Source organism: Osmia lignaria, chromosome 12 (assembly GCF_051020975.1).
Source record: "Osmia lignaria lignaria isolate PbOS001 chromosome 12, iyOsmLign1, whole genome shotgun sequence".
Taxonomy (NCBI): domain Eukaryota; kingdom Metazoa; phylum Arthropoda; class Insecta; order Hymenoptera; family Megachilidae; genus Osmia; species Osmia lignaria.
The window spans coordinates 8220677-8246295 of NC_135043.1; the positions used below are offsets into that span (position 1 = coordinate 8220677).

Genomic DNA, 25619 nt, shown 5'->3' on the forward strand with positions numbered 1-25619 from the left:
AGATAGGCGCGCAACGAAATAGTTGCTTAACCGCAACTTCGAATGAATGAAATCAGGATGAAATTTCCAAGTCTTCCCATCGATTGATTACAACTATCATACCTGTAACAACGTGTTTTTTCACCCTCATTTCATTTCACAAGATGTAGACCCACGAACGAGTGGGAGGATGTTACAGATCGATTTTAACGCAGATCTCACGCGTGTGTACAGCACGATTCCGATCTTCAATTAGCCCTATATCAAGCTGACTCTGACTGCCCGTGATTTAAATACGATTTCCCTGCCGTAGTTCCACCGAATCGCGCGAATTCGACGTGTAAAAATTTACGAGCGGTTTTTGGCCGAGCTCCGTCGTGTCTTTATGGCTCGACGAATGGTCGTAGCTCGTAAAACACAGGCCCAAAAACGTGTCGAATTACGGTCATGTTCTCTTACTGATAAGTTATACTGCAACTTTTCTTTCAACACATTATTCACTATTTGCAAATGAAATGAATATGCACTATTTTCTAATCTAATGGTAATTAAAAACTAAAATGAGTAACTCTACGTTCATTAAAGTTAACCCTCAGGGGTGCATACAAATTTAAATAATTAAATAAATAATAATAAAATGTTCTAAAATATTCGATACTTATTAGAAACAGGAATTCTATCTAGCACTTCAGAAATTTCCAAAATATTTTTATGTAACTTCTAGAATTTTAATTATTAATTAAACTAACCCAAATTCTTGTGCAAACGTACAGCCATCAATTCAAACAATTCAATTGAACAATATGCTATGTAAATAAAATGCAACCACATTCAAATTGCTTCTGCGTATCTACTGAATTAGACGTCAAAGTAAAATAGAATTTTTTCATAAAGTTATTTTATTTCAAGCGATTCCATACGCGCGTATAAAATGTGCCTGTTTTGAATGAAAAGTCTAATTAGCATACAAATAAGCAACGGAATAGATCCGATCATGAATTAATTTTACGCAAATACCGGAAAATATGAAAACGATTAATCGAATCGCTCGGGAAAAATACGATGATCCCGTGACGTTGAATAAATTACTTTTCCTTTTATGCGTACAGACGTGCGCTCAACGAAACATCAGAATTAACACGATCGACGATTAAATTAAATTTCGTACAACGGATCAAGGATCATTATTCACCGTTCAGCCATTAACCGATAAAATCGTCTATCAATTCGTTCGATCGTACTTTTTAGAATTATGTCAATTTGTTTTGATAGCAAATTGCCTGTCGATATTCTCTTAGTTAACAAACTAATTAGGAAATTTCTAAAATTTTCTATCGGTACCCTAATTAATTATTGATAATAAGAATAATTAACTTACAAATTTCGAACTTCCAGTTTGCAAAATCCAACGAGACGAGACAGTAAATGTGTAGAAATTCACGTGCTCGAAGCAGGCTCGACTCACAGTAAACACACCTCGACCGAACCGTTTGAAGAACTGGAAACAACTGAGCTCGGCCCTGCGTCGAGCGCGTGAATTTGTAAACATACACTGACTCGTCTCGTTAGACGGATTATGATTTGTGACGCTAGTTAAATGTTATCGAACGTTTCTTATACCTGTAGATAGAAATTTAAATATATCACAGAATAAAAGTATAAATGGGGAAAAATTTTCAATTTAGTAACCTGCATTTCTTTTCTAGCATTTTATTCGGTTGCTAATAATAATAGATAACAATTAAATAAATAAGAATTAAAAATACCGAAATTAAAGATGCAAAGAAAATCCATACCATTTCCACGAAATCCATCAAAGAGCAAAGGTACCAGGAAATTTCAAATCTCCCGTATTTCCAGCAGGCTAAGCAGGACTTTTGGTACACAAAAACCGGATATTTTTCTCTTTACCATTTCACAAGAGAAATTCTCTTGATTCGCATGCAATGCCACAGGACACTTTGCGTATAATGATCGCCTGGCTGCTGAACTCGCTTTCAGATTCCAATCTCCAATTAGCTGTGCATCAAGTAGACGCATTCAGCTGTGTTCTATCATGGCGAGCATCTCTGAATAAGCTAAACAGATACGTAAGTAGATGCAGCCATGTTGATGAAAAAAACCACGTAAATACCCCGGGCAAAAGAGCTCCGATCGCGTTCGCAATCTTTGGACAAAGAATTATCCCTCTTTCACAGATTCTTGATTTCGTTTTAATCGCAATAAATTTTTACTTATAATTTTGTCAAATTTGCCGAATGGTATCAATATTAATAGAGTAACTCAAACTTGTTTCTTAATAATCCTTATTAAAATATTTCTGTATTACACCTCTCCATTTACACTAATAACATGGTATAGATAACATCTATACAAACGAATATTGTTCACAACATCGGTATCCTTTCAACTACGTAAAATATATATCAGAATGGAAGTAATCAAAAGTAAATTTAACCCACATTATGACAAATAACACTGATAATGTCATAAATGTGTAATAATCACGAAGAAGTACTGTGTAACAAAGTATCAAAGGTGCAAGTATTATGCTGCAAAAGGTGAAAGATGATTAACCTAGTTTCTCTAACGATACCCATTATTGCAGGTAAAAAACACGACCATAAGGACCATACGGGATACAAGCTTTTATTCCTCGGAATTTCACACGCTTCGCCATAATCTGCCTCAAGGGAAGGCGACAGCACAATCATCAAGCGGAACGTTGAACGCAAAGCACCCCGTTCCACCGTTTCGTGCACTCGAATCTCTCGCAGCCGAGCCGAGATTTCGATCTCTAATTAGCTGTATATCAAATGAACATGCCTCCTGCGAATCCACTCTAGTATTCAGCTACGAGCAGAGAATGTTGCAGCACCCAAACCTTTCTCTTCCCTCTCTCTCTCTACTTTATAAGATCGCACGATTACAAAGTACACGGTTCTTGCAATCTCTCTCCACCGTCGTTGCGCTTCGACGTTGCTTTTCCAGGCGGGTCGTGTGTTTGCGTTAATATCGGCGACGCATTAATGTGCGTTGGTTTTGCGCCATCGTATGAATATGTATGCATCGACGTTGCGTAGGATTTATGCGCGCCCTCTGCGACTCTCTTTCCGCCCCTCTGTCTCGACCATACGACCATCTTTGTCGATTTTGCATAGGGGTGCAACGCGTATCCAACCCGTCACCGTATGTGTGCTGTGTAAACGTACGGGGCCGCACCCCGGCGTCGATTCTCCGCGCGTTTCTGCATCATCATCCAATACCGACAACCAACTGTCGGTCTCTCTGTACCGACGAAACGATGACTTTGATTTGTAACTAGCAAGTCTGCAATCAGTGAACCGACGAATGGATAGACGGATGAAACATCGATGTCCCGAGATCGTTGGATGATTAACAGTTTTCGGGGCATCGTGATTTGAGTACTAGTTAGAGAGGAGGAAGAGAATGCAGGGATCGAGAGGAAGATGTATGGGAGTTGGATTTCTGACGTTACGGGTACGGAAGGATCGGATTAATTATACCTTTCGATACGAAGAAGAGTGAAATGAAAAGCGCAACCTGGGACCTGTAAAAACGTAATTAGAAATCTTCGATACCAAAAGTCGATCAACGGTGCGGTCTGAAAATAATTCGACGAGACCGTGTGTACTTTTTTATCAGCAACACACAGACGAAATCGTTACCAAACGGAAGTAACCCGAATGTTTGTATCTGCACCTGTATTTGTCCGTACGGGAAAGCGGCGCGTGTACACACACGTGTACGTGCTGCACTTTAGATTAAAGCTCTCATCGAGCACTTTGTCCGTTGGGATGCACAGGGAAACTCGATTAGTTCCGCGGCTCGAAAGGGATACATACACGACTTTTGCGGTGCTTCGAGCAAAGATAAAGCGAACGCGAAGCGAGATTCTACGGTGCACAACCGGCACAGCCGTTTGATTAAAGCTCGCCACGAACCCGATTAGCTTTTTGCGATATCTCTCCACGGTAACTGAGGATAACAGGAAGAGCTACCGCCACGCCGGAAGTGGACTGCTGCGCGCCGCGTTTATCTCGATGGAAGAGGAGAAAAAATAAAAAATAAAAAAATATATATATATACACAAGCATTGCAGCTCGCGAATTGTCACGCGGGAAAATTTTCTCGCGTATCGACCTATCATATTTCCAAACTCGATTTCCAACGGACAGAAGTTACGCTGATTTGTGAAATTTCGAATTCGTTCTGGGAACTTTTCGCGACGCAGTTTGATATCCCAGTGAAATTTGCATAATTTTAGGGAACATCGAATTGGACTCATTGGAATGTTCATTAGATGATTAACTTGAAATTGCATTGGTGAATTATAACTCTCTTTGAAATTAAATTATTGTTTTACTTTGAAAGGAATATTCATAATGTATTTTGTTGAACTGTATGTAATATTGTACCTAAGTAATTAAATGGATATTTAAACCTATTTAATGATGTTATGATTCTTATTACCAAAGTAACCTTTTGTGGAGCTTCTTATTCTGAATTAAAAGATTTTTTTTAAATTTATATAAAACAATTGAATGATGGTAAAATTTGGAAACAAAACTCATTGTTTCCTAAAATTAAAAATAGTAGATAATCTAAAGTTCTTCATTTCTATCATACTTGTATTATTTATGATTATATATTGCATACGGCTGTTTATCATTATCGAGCAGAAACATTTTGCATAGATTTTATCAACGAGAACGTTTGTTGAAAATTTTACATACGTAACAATGGTGCTCGACCTTTTCGATTACAAATCGCTCAAGTATAATCATACACTCCACCGAAATGCAACGCGAAATGAGTACACACTTTCAACGTTTATTTCGCTAACGATTAAAATCATCCAGATGCAGAGAAATTCTCCAAATGTACAATTTCGAGCATTTCTCGTTCAATCGTGAAAATTTCATCGTCGACACGGAACAAACAGACAATTCAACAGCTTGATGGAAGTTGCACCGTGCTGCGAAGTATTTACAAATTCTGAATACGTTCATCCTTAACATTTCATCAACGATTCCATGAAAAGCGATATCGATAAACAGACCAACAAATTCTGAAGTTGTGAAGCTTCGTATCATTTTTTTAGAAAAATAAGTACTTTTGCATGAAATCGTAAAATCATAAAATTAGAGGGTAATAGGATGACCGAATTCTAGAATCATAGATTATTAGGATTAGAGAACTTTAGGATCGTAGAATTCTAGAATCATAGATTCCTTGGAACATAGAATCTTAGGATTATAGAATCTCAGGATCACAGAATCCTCGAATCCTACAGTCATAAAATTCTATAAGTTTAGAAACGATGATCCTAATCTTAGAATCTTAAAATTATAGAATCTAAGAATCCTAGAATCGTAGAAACTCAGAAAGCTAAAATAATTGTAAAATTTCAAATCCTTTGAGAACATTAATTCGACAGTTCTCGCATTTCGTGAAAAGACGCGTAGGTATAATTTTGTTCCATCAGCCCCGAGTTGTCGAAGTCGACTGACGAGATACCAATTTGCCTGTGAATTTACCATTCTTCGAACAAAAAAGGCCACCCTTTCAGTCGTACCCGAGTCGGATAAGAGAATACGAACGTTTCATAAAAATCGTACGTGAATTCCCATAGAATCGATGGGCACCCCTCGACTCGAGTGGCCACTTCGTTTTAAAAGCTCCACGGGGCGAAATTAGAACACGTCTGCTCGAGAACGGATCGACGAAACGAGACGGAATTTCGCTGCTCGTTCGGTCTGAATCGCAGGTTATTATGGGTTTTGCATCGTTGCTCCCTCGCTTTCGTAGCCTACTCAATTCTAAAACATTTTTCTTCTTGATTTTCCACTTGTTCGACGATATTCACCAGCGAATCAATGGACTTTCGTGAAGTTTCCAATCGATTCGCGATAATTTCAAATAATTTCAAAGTTGATTATTAAATAAAATTCGGTTGACCGAATTCAAATTACGATTCTTGATTAAAAATCATTATTTCGATTGATTTTATTATACAACGCGTAAACAGCAAATTTCTTTAAATTCACAACAAACGTTACACCGTCTCTCTTTTACAAACATACAACAGCAGAGAACACGGAAATACGCGACCGGTGAAATTTCATTCCGTTATCCTTTCCAGCCAGACCGCGCATATTAACATAAATTTCCATTGTCGCGGGTTATTTACGACTCGATGCCGCTTTTGGCGTTCTCGATTTATTTCCATATCGATCGATCCCATTTCATAAATTTCAACCGAATGTACATGTTCGCCTAAATATAGCTGAACGCCGTATCGAATCGAGACTGTTTCCCTTGATAACGATCCATTTATTTACGACGGATCTTCGATAAAAGAACGAAAGTATACGGACACATTTTTATTGACCTAAATAGGAATTCTTTTATGGGGTATATAATTTTGGAATTGTAAAAGGACCAATCCTATCATAGCCCTTAATTAGCTATGCGAAATCAAATTCCACGTTTCCCTTTGTTCAATTTTCCAGTAAGATTTTAACCACGATAACGAGCAATTATCAACTAATTGACGATACGAGTTAATCTTGATTCTGTAATTAATATTTCTGCTTTGAACATATGTTTAGTTATTCCCTGTTCGGAATGAAATTAACTAGAGAAACTAAATTGCTGTGAGTACATGGATTTTGAATTTCAAATTGACAAAACCATCAACGTAAATTTCAAAATCAAAAGTTACAGGGAAATTCATAGAATGTGAAATATGATATAAAACATATTTAAGAAAGTATCGAGAAATTGTTCTGATGCTTGAACGAACACATGAGAGCAAATCTTCCATGGAATAAATAGTATAGCGAGGAAAGAGAAGGACTTGTTTCGAATTGTCGTTAATCGGATACACCTTCAGGTGGACTCGATATCGAGCCACTATCTTTCTTCCTCAGAGCTCCCGCGGGAAAGTACATCAATTTCCGTTTGCTATGGCGATTCGTCGAAATCCAACCGTGCTGCTTAGAAACTTCTGCTTCCTCGATAGCCGGAAATTTATCGTCCGTTCTCGCTTCTTCTTCGTTTATCCTGTGCCTCGATGCTACAGGTATCTTCACAACAAGAACCGATCAGTTCGTGATGGAACAATCATGGAGGGATGTTTTCAGAAGAGGTTTGCGAGTTATTGAATTTTCGTTCATAATTTTATCATAAATTACAAAAACAAATTTATGTCATGTATGACACGACTTATATTCTCCTAAAAGATTCATCCTCTTACATTTAATATATTTTCTTCAATAAAAAAAAAAAAAAAAATCATGCGATAAGTGATTAAGCTTAACTTCTTTATCTGGAGTGGTACTTTAGCATTAACTCTCTTTATAAACCATTGAAAGAGAGTAGAGGAAGTGCATTAAAAGGTACGATAAAACGCGAATTAACTCGACGGAAAGGACAAGTAACTCCGTGGCTGTTGCAAAGCAGCTCTTCTATTTCAGTAACTTCTCAAAGTTTCATTAAAATCGGCGAGGTACGGTTCGCTAGTCGCTTGAAAGTTCGTTTTGCCAAGCACGGACGATCATTACTATGGCAATCGGCCGTTTTGATCGGAAAAACGAGGATAGAGATCAAGGGAAAAGGAAAAGGGAAAGGGGAGGAGGAAGTGGAAGCTGAAGAGCTCCTTACGACCAACCCCCATTACGTGGTAATTCCGTTTAAGATGGCGTCGCGAGATGGAGACGCGATATATCCAGGCGAAACGAAAGCGTGACCGAGCCACGATTTCGTAGTGGAAATCGAAGGAAATTCGATGAGGGAACACCGCGACTAGAATTACGCTGAATTAATCGACGACTCTAGTGCGATTATGCAACTCGACGAAGTTCGACTTCTTCTTCGTCATCGAACTCTCTCGCGTTGAAAACTCATCTCAACTGGTTCTTTGTGAAGGAAAACTGGATTTCACCAGAAAGAAACTCGATTCCACGATTATGGTATTCGATGAGATGTTCTAGGTTTTCCAAAGTTCTTTTTTTCATTACATATTTAATTCAAAGGTATTAATCACTCATCAAAATAAATCTATTTTCTTTTCGTGAAAACCTATCCCTAATCTTCGATCGGCCAACGTATACAATCCACCCCAATTTCTCGACCAACCCCGTCTCCCTATCAAGTTACCAGTTACTGGCCTGTTCCAACAGATTTTCCAGTATCGTCCCATATCCCAACTAAGTGATCTTCTAATTGCTTCGAGCTCGTACAAAAGACCCAACCCGATTGCACGTTAACTTCGGGAACCATGAATTTCGCGAAGACGATTGACTTCGTGCTACGACCACAGTGTACACGTTCAAATCCCGTGTGAAAGCACACGCGAGACCCAAAACACGATCGAACGTAATTTGCAAACTTCCAGCCGAATGCGATTCCGATTCCGATTCCGATTTCGATCGAAATTCTAAAGCCGACAGACACACACGCTCCGCCCTCGTTCGACCCAGTTTACGATGTCTCTTTACTAAGAAGATAATTCCAGCGAAACGAACCACTAAAACGGTGATCACCATCGTTTCGAATCACCGTCAAATAGTTTCAACTACATATTACGAGCAGTTATATGGGGATGAACGAACTCGCTAGTTTAACAGTCAAATTCGCAAATAATTTGTGCGTTCCGCTTGAAAACTATCCGAATTCTACTGTAGAAAAGATAAAAAATTACTATAAGCGCGGTGAAAGACTAGGCTTTAATTTAAATCACCCTACAATTTTTCTCTCAATTCATTGTTCGTTCAAATGATTTCAATCATTTTTAAAAATCGTTTAATTGAAAAGTGACGGATGCACCAGAATACCACATTAGTTTTCAATCCATAGGATTCATCTATTAAGAATGCCGGCCTCGACTTCGGGTCATAAAGTGCATGCACGCGTTTCGCACGGTTCTGCGATTAGAGGCAATTCGTGGAATTCGGACGATTCGCTTGATTCCAACTAATTGCTGACTGGAAATTCCATGGACCAATGGATCCTCGCCGTGAAAATGTTTTTCATGGGTTTCGTGCGTTTTATCATCGCGCGCTTCTGGCCTCGATTTTAATCGCATTAAACTGAAAGCTCGCGTCCTCTTTCATCGCGGGTAATATTGACAAAGAGTCCAGGAATTTCATATTACACGCTCTTGTTTTCACGGAGATATTCGTTCCACGTGTTTGCGAATCGCTGTATCCGCGCTATGGAATTCACTTACGAGTATGTCCATGCAAATATGCTTGTTGTGAAACACGCTTAATAGCCATTAGCTAAGTGTTTATGTATTAGCGTGCTAACACGGCTACTTTGCATTCCTTTTTGTCCTTTTGCGAATAAATATTCCTAGAATAAACGTCGCTGAAGGGTGATCATTAATGTCTTTTTTAACGTTAGTATTATTAATTATAGTAATTTGTTCAAATTACGTGGCAAACAATGACAGTGACTGATGAAAACAAGGAAGATTCTCATCAGTATAAAAAATCAACGAATCACAAAAGAAGCTGACCAACTTACAGAAGCGACCACACGAAAGACAATGTCAAGCTCAACACCACGCCCTGTTGGTGCAACGCACCCTTTTCCTTTATGGTTCACCTTGCCCTTTGCCCCTTTTGTCGAGCGTGCACGGTTCCGCGAGCAAGAAAGTGATTTTCTGCCGCGATAACCGTGATTTCTAAGACACGCCGCCTTTACGGTGCAATCAGAGGCCCGGTTGAACGACCGACAGACGCCTTTTGATGTCGAATCACCGCCAACATCCCACCCTCAACCCGCTCATCTTTCCGCCACCCTTCGCTGAATTTCACCCGAACAACGTTCCCGAACCATGTGCTACCTATTACCTTCGCAGCATTTTCAATTGTTCGAGAAATATCTTTTACTTTATCTTCGATCAAAAGTCACGGGGCAATGACACCCGAGTACAAATGAAATTCACTATGAATAGATCACGGTAAAATTATGAGACAATGAACTGAACTGCAAGGTCCGACGAAATATCATAAATCAGAGGAATCGTTGCGTCTGAGAAGTTTTCATAGCCGGTCGGTTTCGACCAGGTCCCTTTTCCCGCCCACTTATCTTCCGCCAGTTCCATCTCCTTCCGCGTCTCATTCTCATTACGAAGTTCCCGGTCATCAAATTTTATTAGCCTCCGCTTCAAGGGTTCGCCTTACTTCTAACTCAATATCGTAGATTTGTAGCCTCGGTTTAACTACCCTCGCTTCGTCCCAGTCTTCGTTCTACCACGCTCCTCTACGCGCGTCCACATTCCCTTCCTTCTTCTTTTCTTTTCTTTCCTCTTTGTACTTTCCCCCCACAGCCCCAGATGTAAGCGCGTCGAGTTCGAGGCTCGAGCTTCAGCGACTTTGAAAGCAGCAATAATTCCGTGCTCTACGGCCGAGAACTAATTTCCACCAGCTCCGAGAAGGCAGCGCTGCTGAACCAAGGGGGAAGATGAAGAAGGGCGGACTTACCTTCACCCCTTCCTCCATAGAATCCTTGCTTCCTAGCTGCCAGTTCGTTTCCTCTCGCGCCCTTTTATCGTCCGACAATGGCCGAGTCCGCCTCTACCATCGCCGAAGCTCGTAGCCGATAAAGCTCGCCAGTTTCTAACGGGACTGCTTGATTCCGCGGAAAAAGCTACCCGTTGGAAACGGAACGACGAATAATTTCCGTACAGTTCAGACATTTTTCGGCAAACTGTTTTCACCTGTCTCCACGAATCAGTTTGACTAGAAATTATATCACTCCGCGCGAGATTAAGTCAAGAATTTGCATTTTACCGAGTTGAAAAATTTAATTGTTTAATTAGCAGGTGCTTTCTATTAATTCAATTTGTTGAATTTTAGAAGCGAGTTGACCAATCCATTAACTACATCCAGCTAATTTTATTGTTTCAATCAAATTGTTAATAAATTATTTGTTTTTAACAATTCCTATAGATCATGTGTAATTTACGTTTCGTAATGTATTTGCAAAGAGCATTAGTGTCATCGTCTAACTTCCGATATCCAGTAAGCTGTCGCTGTTGTCAACGTGTGATCAGTAACTACTGCTGTCGGAGTTTCGACGAACTCGTACTACTGTCACGGCTGGCTGATTATGTACCGACCAACTCTACTGTTAGCGGTGTTCACTGCTGTGCGCCAATGTAAACGATGGCTGACTGATACGACCAGTTTCTACTGCGTTGGTAATGACCCGCGATATTAACATTCTGTTTATCTAGGACCTCGTATTACTACATTCTTGGTAATTATGCGTTTCCCTTGTTTACGGAACACTGTCACTCTGACGTGGAAAATAATGTCTTGTTAGTTATAAATTTGAATCGTAAATTCTATTGTTTTTTTAAATCCTTTTCCTTTATATGTAATGATTAATAAAATATTGATCTTTAAAAAATAGAATTATACTATAACTTAGTTTTTCTTTTTGGTATAAAGAAATTGAAATGCAAATAAATTATTATGAAATTATAAAAAATAAAAATTCATGAGTCTTATTTCTATCATCAATTTTTCAAATGATTCTTAAATATTTTGTAATGTCATTGGTTATTTACTATCCTAAGTTGATTAAAGTAGAAACATCCTGAAGCACATTACTGAAAAATTATTTTCAGTAATTGAAATCCAGAATGTCTCGACTGTGGAAACAAGTATAAATCCAGTTATCTAACAAGAGAGATTGGTAAGAGGACAAATAGAAGGCCTCGAATGACGTATAAAAATTAATAAGAGTGTAGTTAGAGGTCACCTAACATGCCTGACGATCAAGAAGATCAACGTAATCCTCTTACGTCCCTGGATCTTCGGTACCGCGTTGACCGACTCATTCGAAGGCTACTACACTAAGCCTTTAAACCTATCTCAGGCGAACCAATATCGAACCAATTTCGAGAAAACGGTGTCACGATATATCGACTGACACGCGGCGAAGCTTTTCGATTAAATTACCGTAGTATCAGTGTTTGTACTGACGAAAATCACTTTTGAAACGGAGCAACAACTGACGTTATAAATTCTTCAGTAGTAAATAAAAAGATAATTGCAATTTCGGTTTAATTGAGCTATCGTGAGCATAGTATGCAATTAATCTTACCTTTTGCTGTTGTGCTTGTGTAGGTTCTGTGGCAAGCAATTGTTTCAAAGCCGGATGTCCATGGCCATTCGGCGTCGATGTTGCACCTGGTGTACTGGGTGTGCTAGGATTACTTCCTGGTGTGTTAGGAGTGTGAGGACCGGTCGTAGGACTGCTAGGACTAACACTTTCATTTACTTTGCTACCTGCGTGATGATTCTCCGTATGCCTTCTCAAACTTCTCGCGTCACAGTAGGATTTACCACATCCTTCTGCTTTACATTCGTACGGCTTTTTATTTCGATGCGTCAACATGTGGCCATTCCTGAAAACAAACAAGAGAAAATTTATTTAGAAACACAGAAATTTCTACATCATTCATTGAAGCAATTTTTTTCTGTGTTAAATTCTGGATGATTTTTAAGTTAATTTATATTTCTTGCATAATTTATTGAACGTCCAGATTCGCGTAAAGAAGAAAATTAGAAGAAAGCACGGACGAGCCGAAAATGCAACAAGTTGGCGATGTTTGACCAAGAAATAGGAAGGGTCCGTTTATTGCCTTTAAGAATCCTCTCCGATACGTTCATCTCCCACGACACTCTGACCCCATAATTGTATTAATCCGGCAATGAGTAACACGCTGGAAACGACATCGTTAACTCCGAACACCGATGTATCTACTCGTAACTATAATCGAGATCCGAGATTTAACAGGGATAAAACAGCCGGTAAATGCTACGTGGCAAATTGCCGGTCCGTATCACGGCCGACGTCACTTCCACTCGTTCCCGACATCGATACCAGTCTCGACTGACAGATCGGATTTCTCTGGGCAAACATTTGCTGAGAATATCACGATCTAGTCAGGAAGTAAGCGGGAATTTTTCCGATCGTTCGATTAATTCGTGTCGTAATTGCTAACGAATTTACCTAAAAAGAAATACAAAATGATAGCTGACCAAACAGAAGAAACAAACGAAAAGAATATCCGTTTGTCCATAAAGGAAGCCTACACCTATAACGTATTCCAAACTGTTCACCACAAATTCTCTCTCTCAATTCTGAAACTTTAACGAGCTCTCGAACAGTGTCCACGTCCCGTAGCTCTCCTTTAGAAGAGAGGATTTACCTCTGGATCGTACTAAGAAGTGGCCAGAGTGCAGCTCCAAGGACGTCGTTTCCAGTAAATTTTCCAACAGTCCCAGAGCTTCTACGATGGTCCAACTTTTATAGTCCATCGATATACGAACGAATTGCCTTCAATTCTATCGTCAGACGAACGAAACCGAGTCACGGTTTAATTTGTAAAAGCTAATTTGTTCAACTCTTTTAACTTCTAACCTTTTCCTATGGGAGGACGATGACATCGTTTCTGAATCAATCGATGGTCTTCTATTTCTACTATTTAATTTGAACTGATAATAAGGACGCATCGTCATAAAGGATCTTGAAGTGAAAACAATGTTCCTTCGACGTTTCTATATGAAAAATGTATTTTGCATACAAATTGCGGAGAAACGAACGAAGAGCAAAGCTCTCCTTTGAAAACAAGCCGAGGCTCGCGTTTAAAAAAATTTCTCTCGAACCAGGAATCCCATGAAAACATGAGAAACAACTTGCCAGTGAAAACATTCGGCGAAGCTTATTTTTACGGTATATAACGTATGAGATTAAAATGAAGTTGCATAAAAAAGTAAAAATCTACCGTTATGGACAAATCACTTTTTATACTATAAATGAAATATTTATATTATTTGACTAAAAAAATTAGTCGTTATTATCGAAGTATTGAGAGCAAATAAAATACAGAAGCATTGAATCATTACACCAAACATATTCCATTGCAATTGAAAACAACCCTTCCTAAGAAAAAAGCCTACACCTTTTAACAAAGAAATTTTCCCTTCCTTTCCATGTGACCCTTCTTCTATAAGCATCAGAGGCGAAGATTAAATTCACGGCAATTATCAACTGCTCATTAATTCCCGTTTCGCAAGAGGGTGGTCGTTGCGAAAGAGGGAAGAAGACTATCACGTAAACGTGGAAGGTCCCGTTTGGCTCCGATCTATTTTCTTTCATTTCACGGGGTCAGAGCATCCTTAATGCGAGTCGGACGGGAAAGGAAGGCCATGAACAAAGAGGGTATCGGCGATATCGAGGCGGGAAAGCAAGCCCTCTTTACAAGCGGAAGACCGAAGAAACGACGAAGCTCTCTCACGCTCGCTGCATCGCCAACGACTCTTTTCTGAAGCCCGTTTCTCCACCCACACCCTTCTCTGAACTTGTCGCAAATCCCTTTTGGACCAAGAGACGAGACTGCCCTCAGCACACCTACTCTCCCTCTTTCTTCCTCTGTTTCTCTTTCTCTGTGGATTTAGCCTAGTCGAGGAGAAGCTCTCCAAGAGAATACCTCTCGAGATATAAGCGCTTCCTTTCGTCCTTCCTTATTTCAAGCGTCGCCGTTCGAACTCGGCAGGAAAAAAAAAAAGGACTATCGTGGATTTACTTCGATAACAGAGATACGCCGAGGAGCTCACAATGGCTGCCTGTTCCCCTGCTCGACAAGAAAGGGGTGAACACGCAAGAAATGGACGGGCAAACGGGTTGCATTTGGTGAACCGGAAGTTTTCTTGAAGAATGACAATAGAGAGTTGCGTAGTCGAGGGTCTTCTTTAAATTTCAATAAACATCTTCACTAACAGGCTTGCGATAATATTTTTCTTTAGTTTGTAAAAAAAGAGTTGGAAGTGTTAAGAATGGAACATCAACAGAACATGATTTGTATCTGGATACTTCGTTCTCTCGTTTAAAACTGGGTCATTTTTTATTTTTAACATTTAAGTTTATTTATTGTAATAAACTTCCTTAGTCACTTTAAAAACACGAATTCTGATACTAGTTTAAATCGATGCAATAAGAATTATGAACGAAAAGACGTTTATTTTTGTATATTTCTTATGTAATGTATCTATTATGATCTTCGGTAAGAATTCTAGAAATCTTTATCGCAAACGTGAAGTAAAAAAGAAAAAGAAAAGCGTATCCATCCGTTCTCATGAAAAATTTCCGACAGCTGGGCAAACATGTTACGAGATCTTCTCCATCCCCGGTCATTATGTAATGGTGAAATAAAATCGAACGGCCAGTTCGATATCAGAAGGCAACGATGAAAGGTGTAATACGACGCTTATTACTTCGCGCAAACAGAATTAAATTACGTTCGATCATGGAGGGCTTCGTTGCTTTTATTTCTTTTTACACCCGTCAAACTTCCCCCGAACGATGGGAAGGTCTTAATCACATTTGTCCAAAGATACCACGTTTCCTTTCTTCTCGAAAAATTCCGCAAGACGTCGCGAGGAATTCAGACGAAAAACGAGAAGTATAAATAATTTAATAACGATTGTTGGTTCGTCGAATCATCGAGGAAATTTTTTCATAAACTTTTCCCTTTTATTAAGAATCAATGCATCGACATGGGAGAAGAAAAATAATTTTAATTTTAATTAATATAAAATGGAACAAACGAATACTTTTAACTGAATATGTAATTTCATTCTAATAATAACTCTGCTGATATTAATTATTTGAAATACTCGTTTGATGCCATTGTATTATAATTATGAAAAGGAATAATGTAGCTTTTGTAATGCCGTGAATTTGAAATACTGCAGGTACTAATTTGATTAATTATAAAATAATATTCATTTATACAATTACAATTTTCTTCTCATTACCATCTTATTTGCAATGAGAAATATTTCAACGTAGGTACATACTTTTTTTTTCCTCATTGTCATACGAAAATTTGTATTGCATATTTGTTACTTTTAAACATAAACGAATGATGGTGTAAAAAGTAGAGCAGTACAGTTACTCGGTGATCATTAGTAACAAAAGGGTATTAAGAAACTTTAAATCAATGAGCAACAGACCTTGAAAAAGAAATTGAAGGAAACAAAGGAAAGAATTCTTGAATAATGAATGGTCACACGATGCCAGGAACTGAATAAAACATAAAATAAGATGTTCCTTTTGCTGGCAAGTTAATCGATAGCTTTAATGGTAACTGTATCAGAAGAGAAGGCGGTTCGGTAAGGTTATTGTAGAGTTCGGTTCTCGCTTTTCTTAAGTTGAAATTGCGAGGTCGCAATACCGTGGCGAAGTTTAAAAGGATTCGGGGTAGAGAAAACACAATTCTTTACGAGTCCGATCCACGGTACGTACAGAGTTAGGTACTTAAGTCCCATCTCCCATCGAGGTATCCGAGGTTAAAAGGATTTCAATAAAAACAGAAAACAGGCCAAGGACTTTTTCGCTGATCGAATAAAGTCGTCCACATCGTTTACTCGAATCCCGGCATATGCTTTCTTGAAAACGAGTTTCCAAGTAAGCGACCGAGAAATTTTATGGATCCAAGCCAAATGGAATGACCGCATCGGTTGTGGAACAATGTTCTACAATGTTTGTGGACCGTAACACGCAGAAATCATGCGAATTTCCTCTATTTTTTTATATTCCTCTTTGAAAACAGTTGACGGACTTATGTGGGATACTATATTTTGATTTAGAACTCTTTTAAAGTAAATACTTCAGGCGTCACCTGAGGTAGTATAGAAATAATAAAAATGAACTGAATTTTTCAATTTTGTGAAACTTGAAAATTTATAAAAAGCAACAAATTCAATTAAAGCTAATCTCTATAACAAATTCTTCCACGAGAAAATACAACAGTATCTCTAACAGAAGTTATAACAAGACAGTCAACATTGAACAAGTTGATCAAAAAGTTTCTCTAGCATTGCAAGCTTCTGTACACTCTGCAAACATCATAAAACTATTAGAAACCGATCGATAGAGCTTTCATCCTTAAAGGGAATTTAAAGGAAAGAAAAAAGAAGTTCATTTAAGTAGATTTAAAAAGTCTTACGAGAAACAAACCTTGAAAAGAAACAAAGAGGAAAAAAAAAATACAATCGGTGAGAATGAATTTGTAAGAGAAGAAAGAAAGGAAAGGCTCGAGACCAGAGATGAAACGAAAGTAATTCTTCGGGCTGTTCGTCAGCTCGCATTGAGCGTGGTGTCGAGCGACCCTATCGAATGAAATACGTACATAAAACGAAGGCGACGCAGAGGAAAGGTCGAGGAAAAGAAAAATACTGTCCGCTCGATGCGAATCCACTGCACGTAGCAGAGGGAACGAGGCACAAAAGAGGATTGCGGCGATTTCGATACGAGTACAAAGACGAATTTTCGAGCTTGTCGTTCGAAAGAGCGTAGGAAGCTTTCTAAAGGCTGATCGAACGTGCCACTAAGAAATAGTTTCAAAATTATCATGAAAGCTAGACCTGTATTAGAACTTTATTCTCTTTTATTTATAACATATATTTGAAAACGAAAAATCAATAACTAAACGGATAAATTTTAATAATAATTTCATTCTTTAATTTAAGCCTTCAATATACTAAGTTAGATCATTAATTATTTTATTATTTGAAATTCGAAACATCGGTCATCAACATCATTCGTGACGTCCCGCGTGTCAACAAGTATCTCATAAACGAAAAATAGTTATTTCACGCGATTTTGATAAATTTTTAGCAAAGCATTCAACGAGTCGCGGGTGATACCACGAAGTAGAATTGAACGTGACAAGAAAGGCAGGAAAACTGCTGTCTCTTCGAAATGTAGCCGAGTTGCGCGGTGAATCAAGAATAAAAAGAGGATACGTCGAAGAAGAAGAAAAAGCGGAGAGAGGATTTGTAGATTCTTCTTCGAAAAGGAAATACAAGCCGAACTTCTTCTTGACCGGCCAGCGAATCTGACCAAGGCTACCTATCGCTGCCACTATTGATTCACTCTTCTCGTTTCTTCAAGAGAATTGAGAGAAATTGAATCTTCGATTCTCACCCTGGTAGTTGAATTTTCTTCTTCTTTATCTTATTTTAATACTTAAATTCTACATCATTTCCTCTGCAAGATATCATTTCAAAAATCGTTCTACCAACTAAAATCAAAACTAGAATATACCCAAAGACACGGAAGATATTTCTACCCCGGATTAACGTCGACTCAACAAACAGAAAGCAGAAGATTCGCAACAAAAGCCGAGCATTCCTCTTGGAAATTCACCCTCGACAAAAATACTCCCGACTTCTCAACTCATCCCACGTGAATCCCACGGAAGAAACAATCCTCTCGTTGTAGAAAGTAGCGAAATAACTGTTGCATAATATTATGCAATACACGAGCCTTGAGAAGGCTCGAGCTCGTGGTAAACGTTTTGAGAGGTTTTGATGAACGCGAACGGAAAAAGCCTGCCACTTGCAACGGCAAGTGTTTTACTCCAGATGGATTCGCGATTAACGAAAAAGGGATAAGAAGTATAAAAACGGGGGTTTTTCGGTAATTGCCAGGGTGAAGAGATGAAATTTGAAACGTGCCGAGGCTGTTTTCGAGGAATCGACGCGTAAAAGGGGTGTATCTGTACTCACAAGTGGTCCTGCCGCTTGAACGCCTTGCCGCACATCGTGCACACGTATTTCCTCTCGTCGCTGTGCGTCAGCTTGTGCTTCGTGAGCGCCGATGCGTTGTTGAATACCTTTCCGCAGACCTGCAAACAGAAATTCAATTTGTCAACGTTAGTACCGATCAATCTCATCATTCTAACTTGAACAGTTGAAATTGATGCAAGTGTCGTAAATAAAAAATTGATTTAGAAATAAATGTCATGAATATAATAATTTCTCCGGCGACCTAATAATTTCAAATATCATTTGATCAGTAGCCTCTCCCAATTAATGAAGGGAAGTGCAAAGGCGTTTTCATCGAGACAGAGGAAAATTGCGATTGGCAACTTCCAATCGAGCGGTATGATTTTAATACACGATGGCAATCGTAGCACGCGTTTCGCGCAAATGTTCGCAATTCTATGCGGCTCGTGGCGAATTCCAAACGGTTCATTACGAGCAGTCGAAACGGAACGAGGCTGGACACGGTTTTCAATTACCACGCGTAACCGTCGTAAAGCCAGCCGGACGCTGTTTTACGACGGACATTAGAACGTCGATAAAGATACCATTACTCCATGGCGAACGGCGGTGAGCTTCCGTGTTCGCGTTACCGTCGATCAGGGTGGTCTACTGTCTCCTGTTATTAGAACGTTGGGATGTGGATACAACCGACGATCAGATTGGTCATTTTATTTTTAGATGCACGCATCTGAATGAGAAATATAAAAGAGATATAAGAGATAGTTGGATGTCCTAAAGGATACTAGACTTTATCTTCGTAAACAAGTTTCAACTGTCGGTGGAAAATTCTTAATTAACGCGAGACATTGCTATGGCATTTCACGTGTTAACAACACAGCTACGTCGAAGACGGTCGAGGGTGTCGTAGGATGGTATGCCTGTTAAGTATGTGGAATTGGGTTTATTACTCGCAGAGGGGCGTATACTATTTCGGGAACTATTTCAGGAAGCCAAAGGCCGAGGGTCCCCGCGCGTGTATGGACCCTGTTCCATTTGAAAGTCCCACGACCGTGCAAGAATAGCCGGAATTAACGACGAATTTGCCGTCGCCGAATATCGTGTGAAATTCCAGAGCTCAAATTTGGGGAGGAACGATCGACGTTCCTGATAAAATTAACCCCATCCCTTCGTACACCTTCGACAACCTTTTTCTTTCTTCCCTTATGTTATATTAAATTCGATACTTCCTTTCTTAAAAGTTAAATTTGTGGCACGGTGCAATACCAAGAACATGGAACTTCTGTTGCAGAATAAATTAACCTAGAATTTACTGAAAAACTGCCGGAAATTCGTGGAAATAAGCTCGTGCACGTTCGTCGAAGCACGTGGACGCATCAGAAAGTCATAACACAGAGTGAACCCGTCGAAAGAATCGTATTCGAACCGGGGTGAACGCGTCGTTAAGTCGAAATTAATTTCCAATGCAGCTGCGGCGAACACGCGGCGCGATTCTCGGCTCCATTATCGGAAAAGTTCTTTTTCCACTTTTCGTTTCGCCGTTACTTTCATCCAGCTCGGTACAAGACTCGCGCTCGAGCCAGCTTCGAAACGACGACGCGAATAAGTCGCGATCGACTCTCGTCCACAGAAATTTCCCTCGGCTTCAAACGGGAAAACCGTAAAGGAACTTTCTTCGACCTCCCGGAAACTTCCGTTTTCCTAATGGAACAAGAAGAAAGGATAAACTGTCGACTCAGCGATCGCTGATACTTCAACCGTGAAATTTACCGATTTTCTGGCGAACGAGGCCCTTCTAGAATTTCGATACCCCCGAGAAATACGGATTTCCCTGGCTTATGAATCTTTCTTTCCTTTTTTCCCTTACTATCATTTATTACTTTCACGTATGATACATTTTTCGCGGTCAACTCAATTGCATTTTATTTTTGTAATACGTTACATTTATCTATTGTAATTTAATTAAAATCATCCAGGAAGAACAGATTAAATTTCCTCTAAACGGACGATTTTTACGTAAGTTAGTATTGTATTATCTAATTTATTACATCCACGATTATCGTTGTATTTACGATTCCATGAAAATTAATAAACGAAACGGTAAACATTATAATGTGATGCTATTTTATGCGGAATCGTAATTTCAGGTTGGCTATTAAGGTCACTTGTAATTTAAATAAACCACCGTCGCGAACACAAAACGCAGTCTCTTATCAAAAAGCAAAAGTTTATTATTCGAGATAAAACAAAACTATGTCACTTTACGAAAAATGTGTATCTCTCGTTTCCCCTCTTCTCCTCTCGCACCACTGAAATCTAGGTTAATCGAAAGAAAAGTTAACCGCAATCCGTGTTATCCTACTTTTTAATCTTAATTAAAGTACCGCTTGTCAGATCTTTTGTATCGTAATTAAAAAACTAACTTCTGACGGATACTCTTCCTTCCTTTTTTTCTCAACGAAACACTTTTCATTTAAAATGTACACACGACCCGTAATGTTAATACTATCAAAGTCTTTTACATACTTTTACATAACCAAATCAAACAAGAATCATTTGTAATTTAAAAAATGTTCCGTTTAAAACTTTTGTGCTTTTATACTAAATCAATTGAAAAATTCCAACGACTAGCAATTCGATACGCCCCATTCTACTTGACCCATTCGCCAACAGTCATCGCCGACAGGCAAAATCAACACCATTCTACATCCTCTTTGAAAAAAAAGAACCAACAAATTTCTCCTGAAGCGTACGTACTCGACACCCTCGCGTCTCCCAGGGGGGTCCGAGAGGCTGGCATTTCCTCATTTCCCTGAGCGGAATGGAGCGGATGGATGGCGAGAACAAACGTTAACCGAATCGACCAACAGACAGTGGTGGGTCTCAGGTTACGATGAACCGACGCGTCGGTTCCTCTCGTACCATCGTCTAACTTCATCCATCGGCTATCTCTCCTCGTCTCCCCTTCGCCCTTAACGAAGTATCAATGTTACCACCGACGGATTACGTATTCACCAGCGGCATTGCTCGGTGTACATTGGTGGGTTTGGTAGCACGGACACGAGAGGAAGGCTGTTACGGACGTGTGCAGGAGGACGGCTGTTCTGTAGGGTGAATGGCGGTTGGAAGAGAGGATAGAGAAAGATGGCTGGCGGTTTCTGGTGGTGGCATTGGGATCGAGAAAGGCCACGAGTAATGATGTTTGTTTAGCTCTCGAGGAAGAACCGTTAGCGAGGCTGGAAGAGATACGGGTTTTGGCACGAAGATGATGGCCAAAGGACCAAACACCGTCTCCGCTCTTCCTTGCTCTTCTGCTCCTCCAGCTTGGACCTTGCTAGGTAAATTGAAACTCCCTTGCGTTTCCAGCTTCTGTATCTGCTGCTTCTTACCAGTTAAGCTGGGCAAATTAGATTTTCTGTTTAGACGCCGGAAGTACGATTTCCTGAACAACCTTGCCTCCCTGTTTGATGTTTATATATTTTATAGCGTATAGAAAATATTTAGAGTACCTAGGTCATGGAAAATTTGAAAGATTATCGTGAACACGATAAAATCAATTTCATTCATTAATGCAAACGTTTTAAAATCAAAATGAAAAAAATCGCAGCCACCCTAAAGATCCCTAAAACATCACCACCCTAGGTTTCGAAACAGCTACGTTCGCGTGGCAAGCCCAAAGGGAGCATTGCCGAAACAAAAAGCAAACAAAAACGAGAAAATCAATTCACCCCCAAACATCGATGCATCCCTCGGTTCCCTCACGGGAGTTTACCTCGTTAATCCCACCCCCAGAGGGAAAAGCAGCCGGTTGATTCATGTTTAAAACGCGTCCGCTCTCTATCCGGTTAACGTTTGTTCCGGCTAACCACGTTCGTCTCGACGAGAGAGAGAGAGAGAGCTTTCCCTCCAAGGGGCTCAGACGGCCGTTGAAAACGGCTGGTAGGGAATGCAATTTGTTGCTTCCGGCCAGGCGAAGTCCTTTAAAGAAGTGCATCTTATTACCAGCAGCCAGCAGGCAGACGAGAAACTCGCGCCCCCGTAAATAATGAGGGAAAACCAGCCTCGACGAAGCGAACCGACGAACCAAACACGCCTTTCGTGACTGTGCCAGGGACATAAAAGTGAGCCACCATCGTCACGTCGTTGCTGCAATATTATTCGCGATGCTGCAGATGACGAGATATGTACCATCGAGTCAGGGAGAAGGAAAACGGACGTCGCGACGCTACTTGAACCTCTTTCATTGTGAACGAACGCGAGAATCGTGTAAAGTCATTCTTCTCTACTCGACGACGAACGCTCCTCCAGTTTGTCTTCCACTAATAGAATTTCGAGAGAACCCTAAATTATGATATAAAATTTTGAAATGAGTTAAAAATGACACTAATTCGATACTAAAACAGAAGAATCTTTAATTATTAAATAACATAACAAAACTATTGTTACGATGTTATATCATGGACATCGTCTTTTAAAATGATGTTCTTTTTATCTAGGTAACACTTTCGGTTCTCTAGATATCATCGTTGGAAGCGAAGCATAATTTTGAACACGATTCTATCACTATCTCGATCGTACGATCAAACCTTTCACTCGCACTACCGCACTGATCTATCCCAAGCGTGACGTCACTGCGCTGGTCAATGACAGCAGCTGAGTCAGCGTTTTTTTTTTACTACGATTACTACTACCACCTGCCACGTGCGTAGTTCCAAGAAAAAAAGTAGGTCACGCCGCTTTGAGTTGCCTCCGCCATTCATAAATCCCGCGCGTTTTGAACGCTGTACTTTGGTGTCTTGTATCTCGGGAACTAATTGGGATATCAACTTGCAATTAATTGTGTTTTACAGGGAATGCTATCCTCTCTATTCACAGGGTATTTAACCTGGCAAATTTTAATTGCTTCTAATTTTACTTTGTACTTGAAGATAAAACTTAAAATACAGAAATTTGTATAACTGAAATATTTTGATACAAAACTTCGCTGTATAAATTGAAGTATAAGTAATGAATCTCAGAGAAAAAAATTGATGACTATCATGGGAGTTTTATTTTAAACCCAAAGTTAAAAATTTATCGATAGCTCTGTTAGAAACCTTCCGATGAAAATATTGAAATTTGAACAAAATATATCAAAGTACACTACTTATTTCAAGTATTTACATCCCCCACCTGGAACCAAGCGTATAGCATAAAAACTTCAAACGCATCTACAAATTCCACCAATAACCATAGAACACAGTCGTACCATCCGCAGAAGTGCAGTATACACGATACCATCTCGATAAATTCCAATCAACCGTTTCATCGATCAGGCAAACGTTCCCTATCTCTCGTTTTCTCGACGAACATCTTCTGAACTAACGTTCTATCCCACTTTCTGAGAAGAATCTTAACGTCGAGCAAGGTAGACAGGTGGCAACCTGTCGAGCAATTAATTAACTTAACGACCTGTACGATCCTGGTGGCGTAGTTTAACGCGGCCATAACTCGAAACGGATCGAGCATGGTCGCTAAAAGAGCAAGCTACTGCACGGTTATCGGAAGAGCTTCGATTTCGCATCCTCGAATCGCGGGGGAATAATCGTAAGAGCCGGGTCAACGACTCCTGGAACCTCTTTACGATGTTATCGGATTCGGTGGGCGGTCGTTTTGTCTGCATAGGTGTGCAGACTGTAAGCGAAAACAGAGCGGAAATCCGGAAACTGAGAGAAGCCAGAGAAGGAATGCCATCAGATTTCACCTCGTTCAATCAGTTTACCTCCATTGTGCTTCGTGTTCCGCGCTTTCAGATTACCGAGAATCGACCACCGACACCCGTTACATCTCGCACCCTTGAAAGGGATCGATGCAATCGCTCGAATTATCTTGAACGTTCCTTGTGATCTTTGTGCACCACGTTCCGAGGATCCGTTACCACATTGTCCCTTGACAATGGACGCGAGGTTACGACAGTATCGTACACCGAGAATTTATATGGTTTCCGGTGGAAAGAGAACGGTAATTGTGCGACACGCTGTGACATGAAATGTGAGGGTGAACACCATGATACTCGATGGGATCAAGGTTTTGGGCAAATCAAGTGTAATATGAAAGATAAATGATTTCCCTTGTATTTGATAGAATCTGTTGCCATCAAATCCAACATATTTCCAAAATTTCTTGAATAAATAAATAAATAAAAATCATATAAAAATAACTCAAAACACACTTTAATTACTGTAGAACCTAAATTAAACTACTGAAAAATTCGATACTCAAGTAGTTTTTTAAAACGAGGTTTTTAAAACTCGTAAACTAATAATTAAAAAAAAAAAAAAGAAAAAAAGATTTCAAAGTAGTTAACGACAGAAGCATGGCGAAATATTTGAAAATACTTCAAAGCGTGCTTGTCAATTAAAAGTATCGAACGACGTACCGAGAGGTAGCGATAATTTACGGATAAGTAAAGGGTCGTGATCAACTTGTCAGTTTTCAGGATCCCTGTGTAACGAGTAACTATTAATTTCCCGTAAAATTACGGACGGTCGACGTCTCGACGAGGGCATGGCCACTTCTCGAGGTTGCTTCTCCTTCATGGATCCTGCCGATATCCGAGCTATAATCGAACCGTGGAGGATGAGCTTAATTCGTTGCTAACTCGATACATCGACGGGGCTTGTCAACAAGTCGGCCAGGCCATCATTTAATTACGTAACAAGGCGGACCGTAATTCGCGGCTCTTCGTTTCCCGACTATCTTGCTACAAGGATAAGACGAAGACAACCAACGAGAGAGAGAGAGAGATAGAAAAAGATAAAATGAAAATCTATCAGGGAAAATTGTTTAGAAATAATCTAGAAATATTTACAATATTCAAATAGTGTAACGTGTGAAAAGAATTTAATAAATGAATTATGCAGTTTTTTTTTTTTTTTTTAAATTATTATAGCCTTATTCAAGTACCCACGATCTCAATTCCTAAATCTGGATTAATATAAACCTATTGCATAACATATGCCGCAGTGAAAGGATTAAACA

At 39.5% G+C, this 25619-nt stretch overlaps 1 protein-coding gene across 7 annotated transcripts in view; it reads right to left on the minus strand.

Annotated features, from left to right (window-relative positions):
* LOC117602758 (uncharacterized) overlaps nt 1-25619 on the minus strand; it is a 252903-nt gene that overhangs the window by 56238 nt on the left and 171046 nt on the right. For all 7 annotated transcript variants that reach the window (XM_034321163.2, XM_034321160.2, XM_034321159.2 and 4 more), the window contains 2 exons: nt 18603-18721; nt 12127-12430 (listed from right to left, as the gene is read on the minus strand). In XM_034321163.2, coding sequence (XP_034177054.2) covers nt 12127-12430; nt 18603-18721 — 423 coding nt within the window. The remainder of the gene's footprint in view (nt 1-12126; nt 12431-18602; nt 18722-25619) is intronic.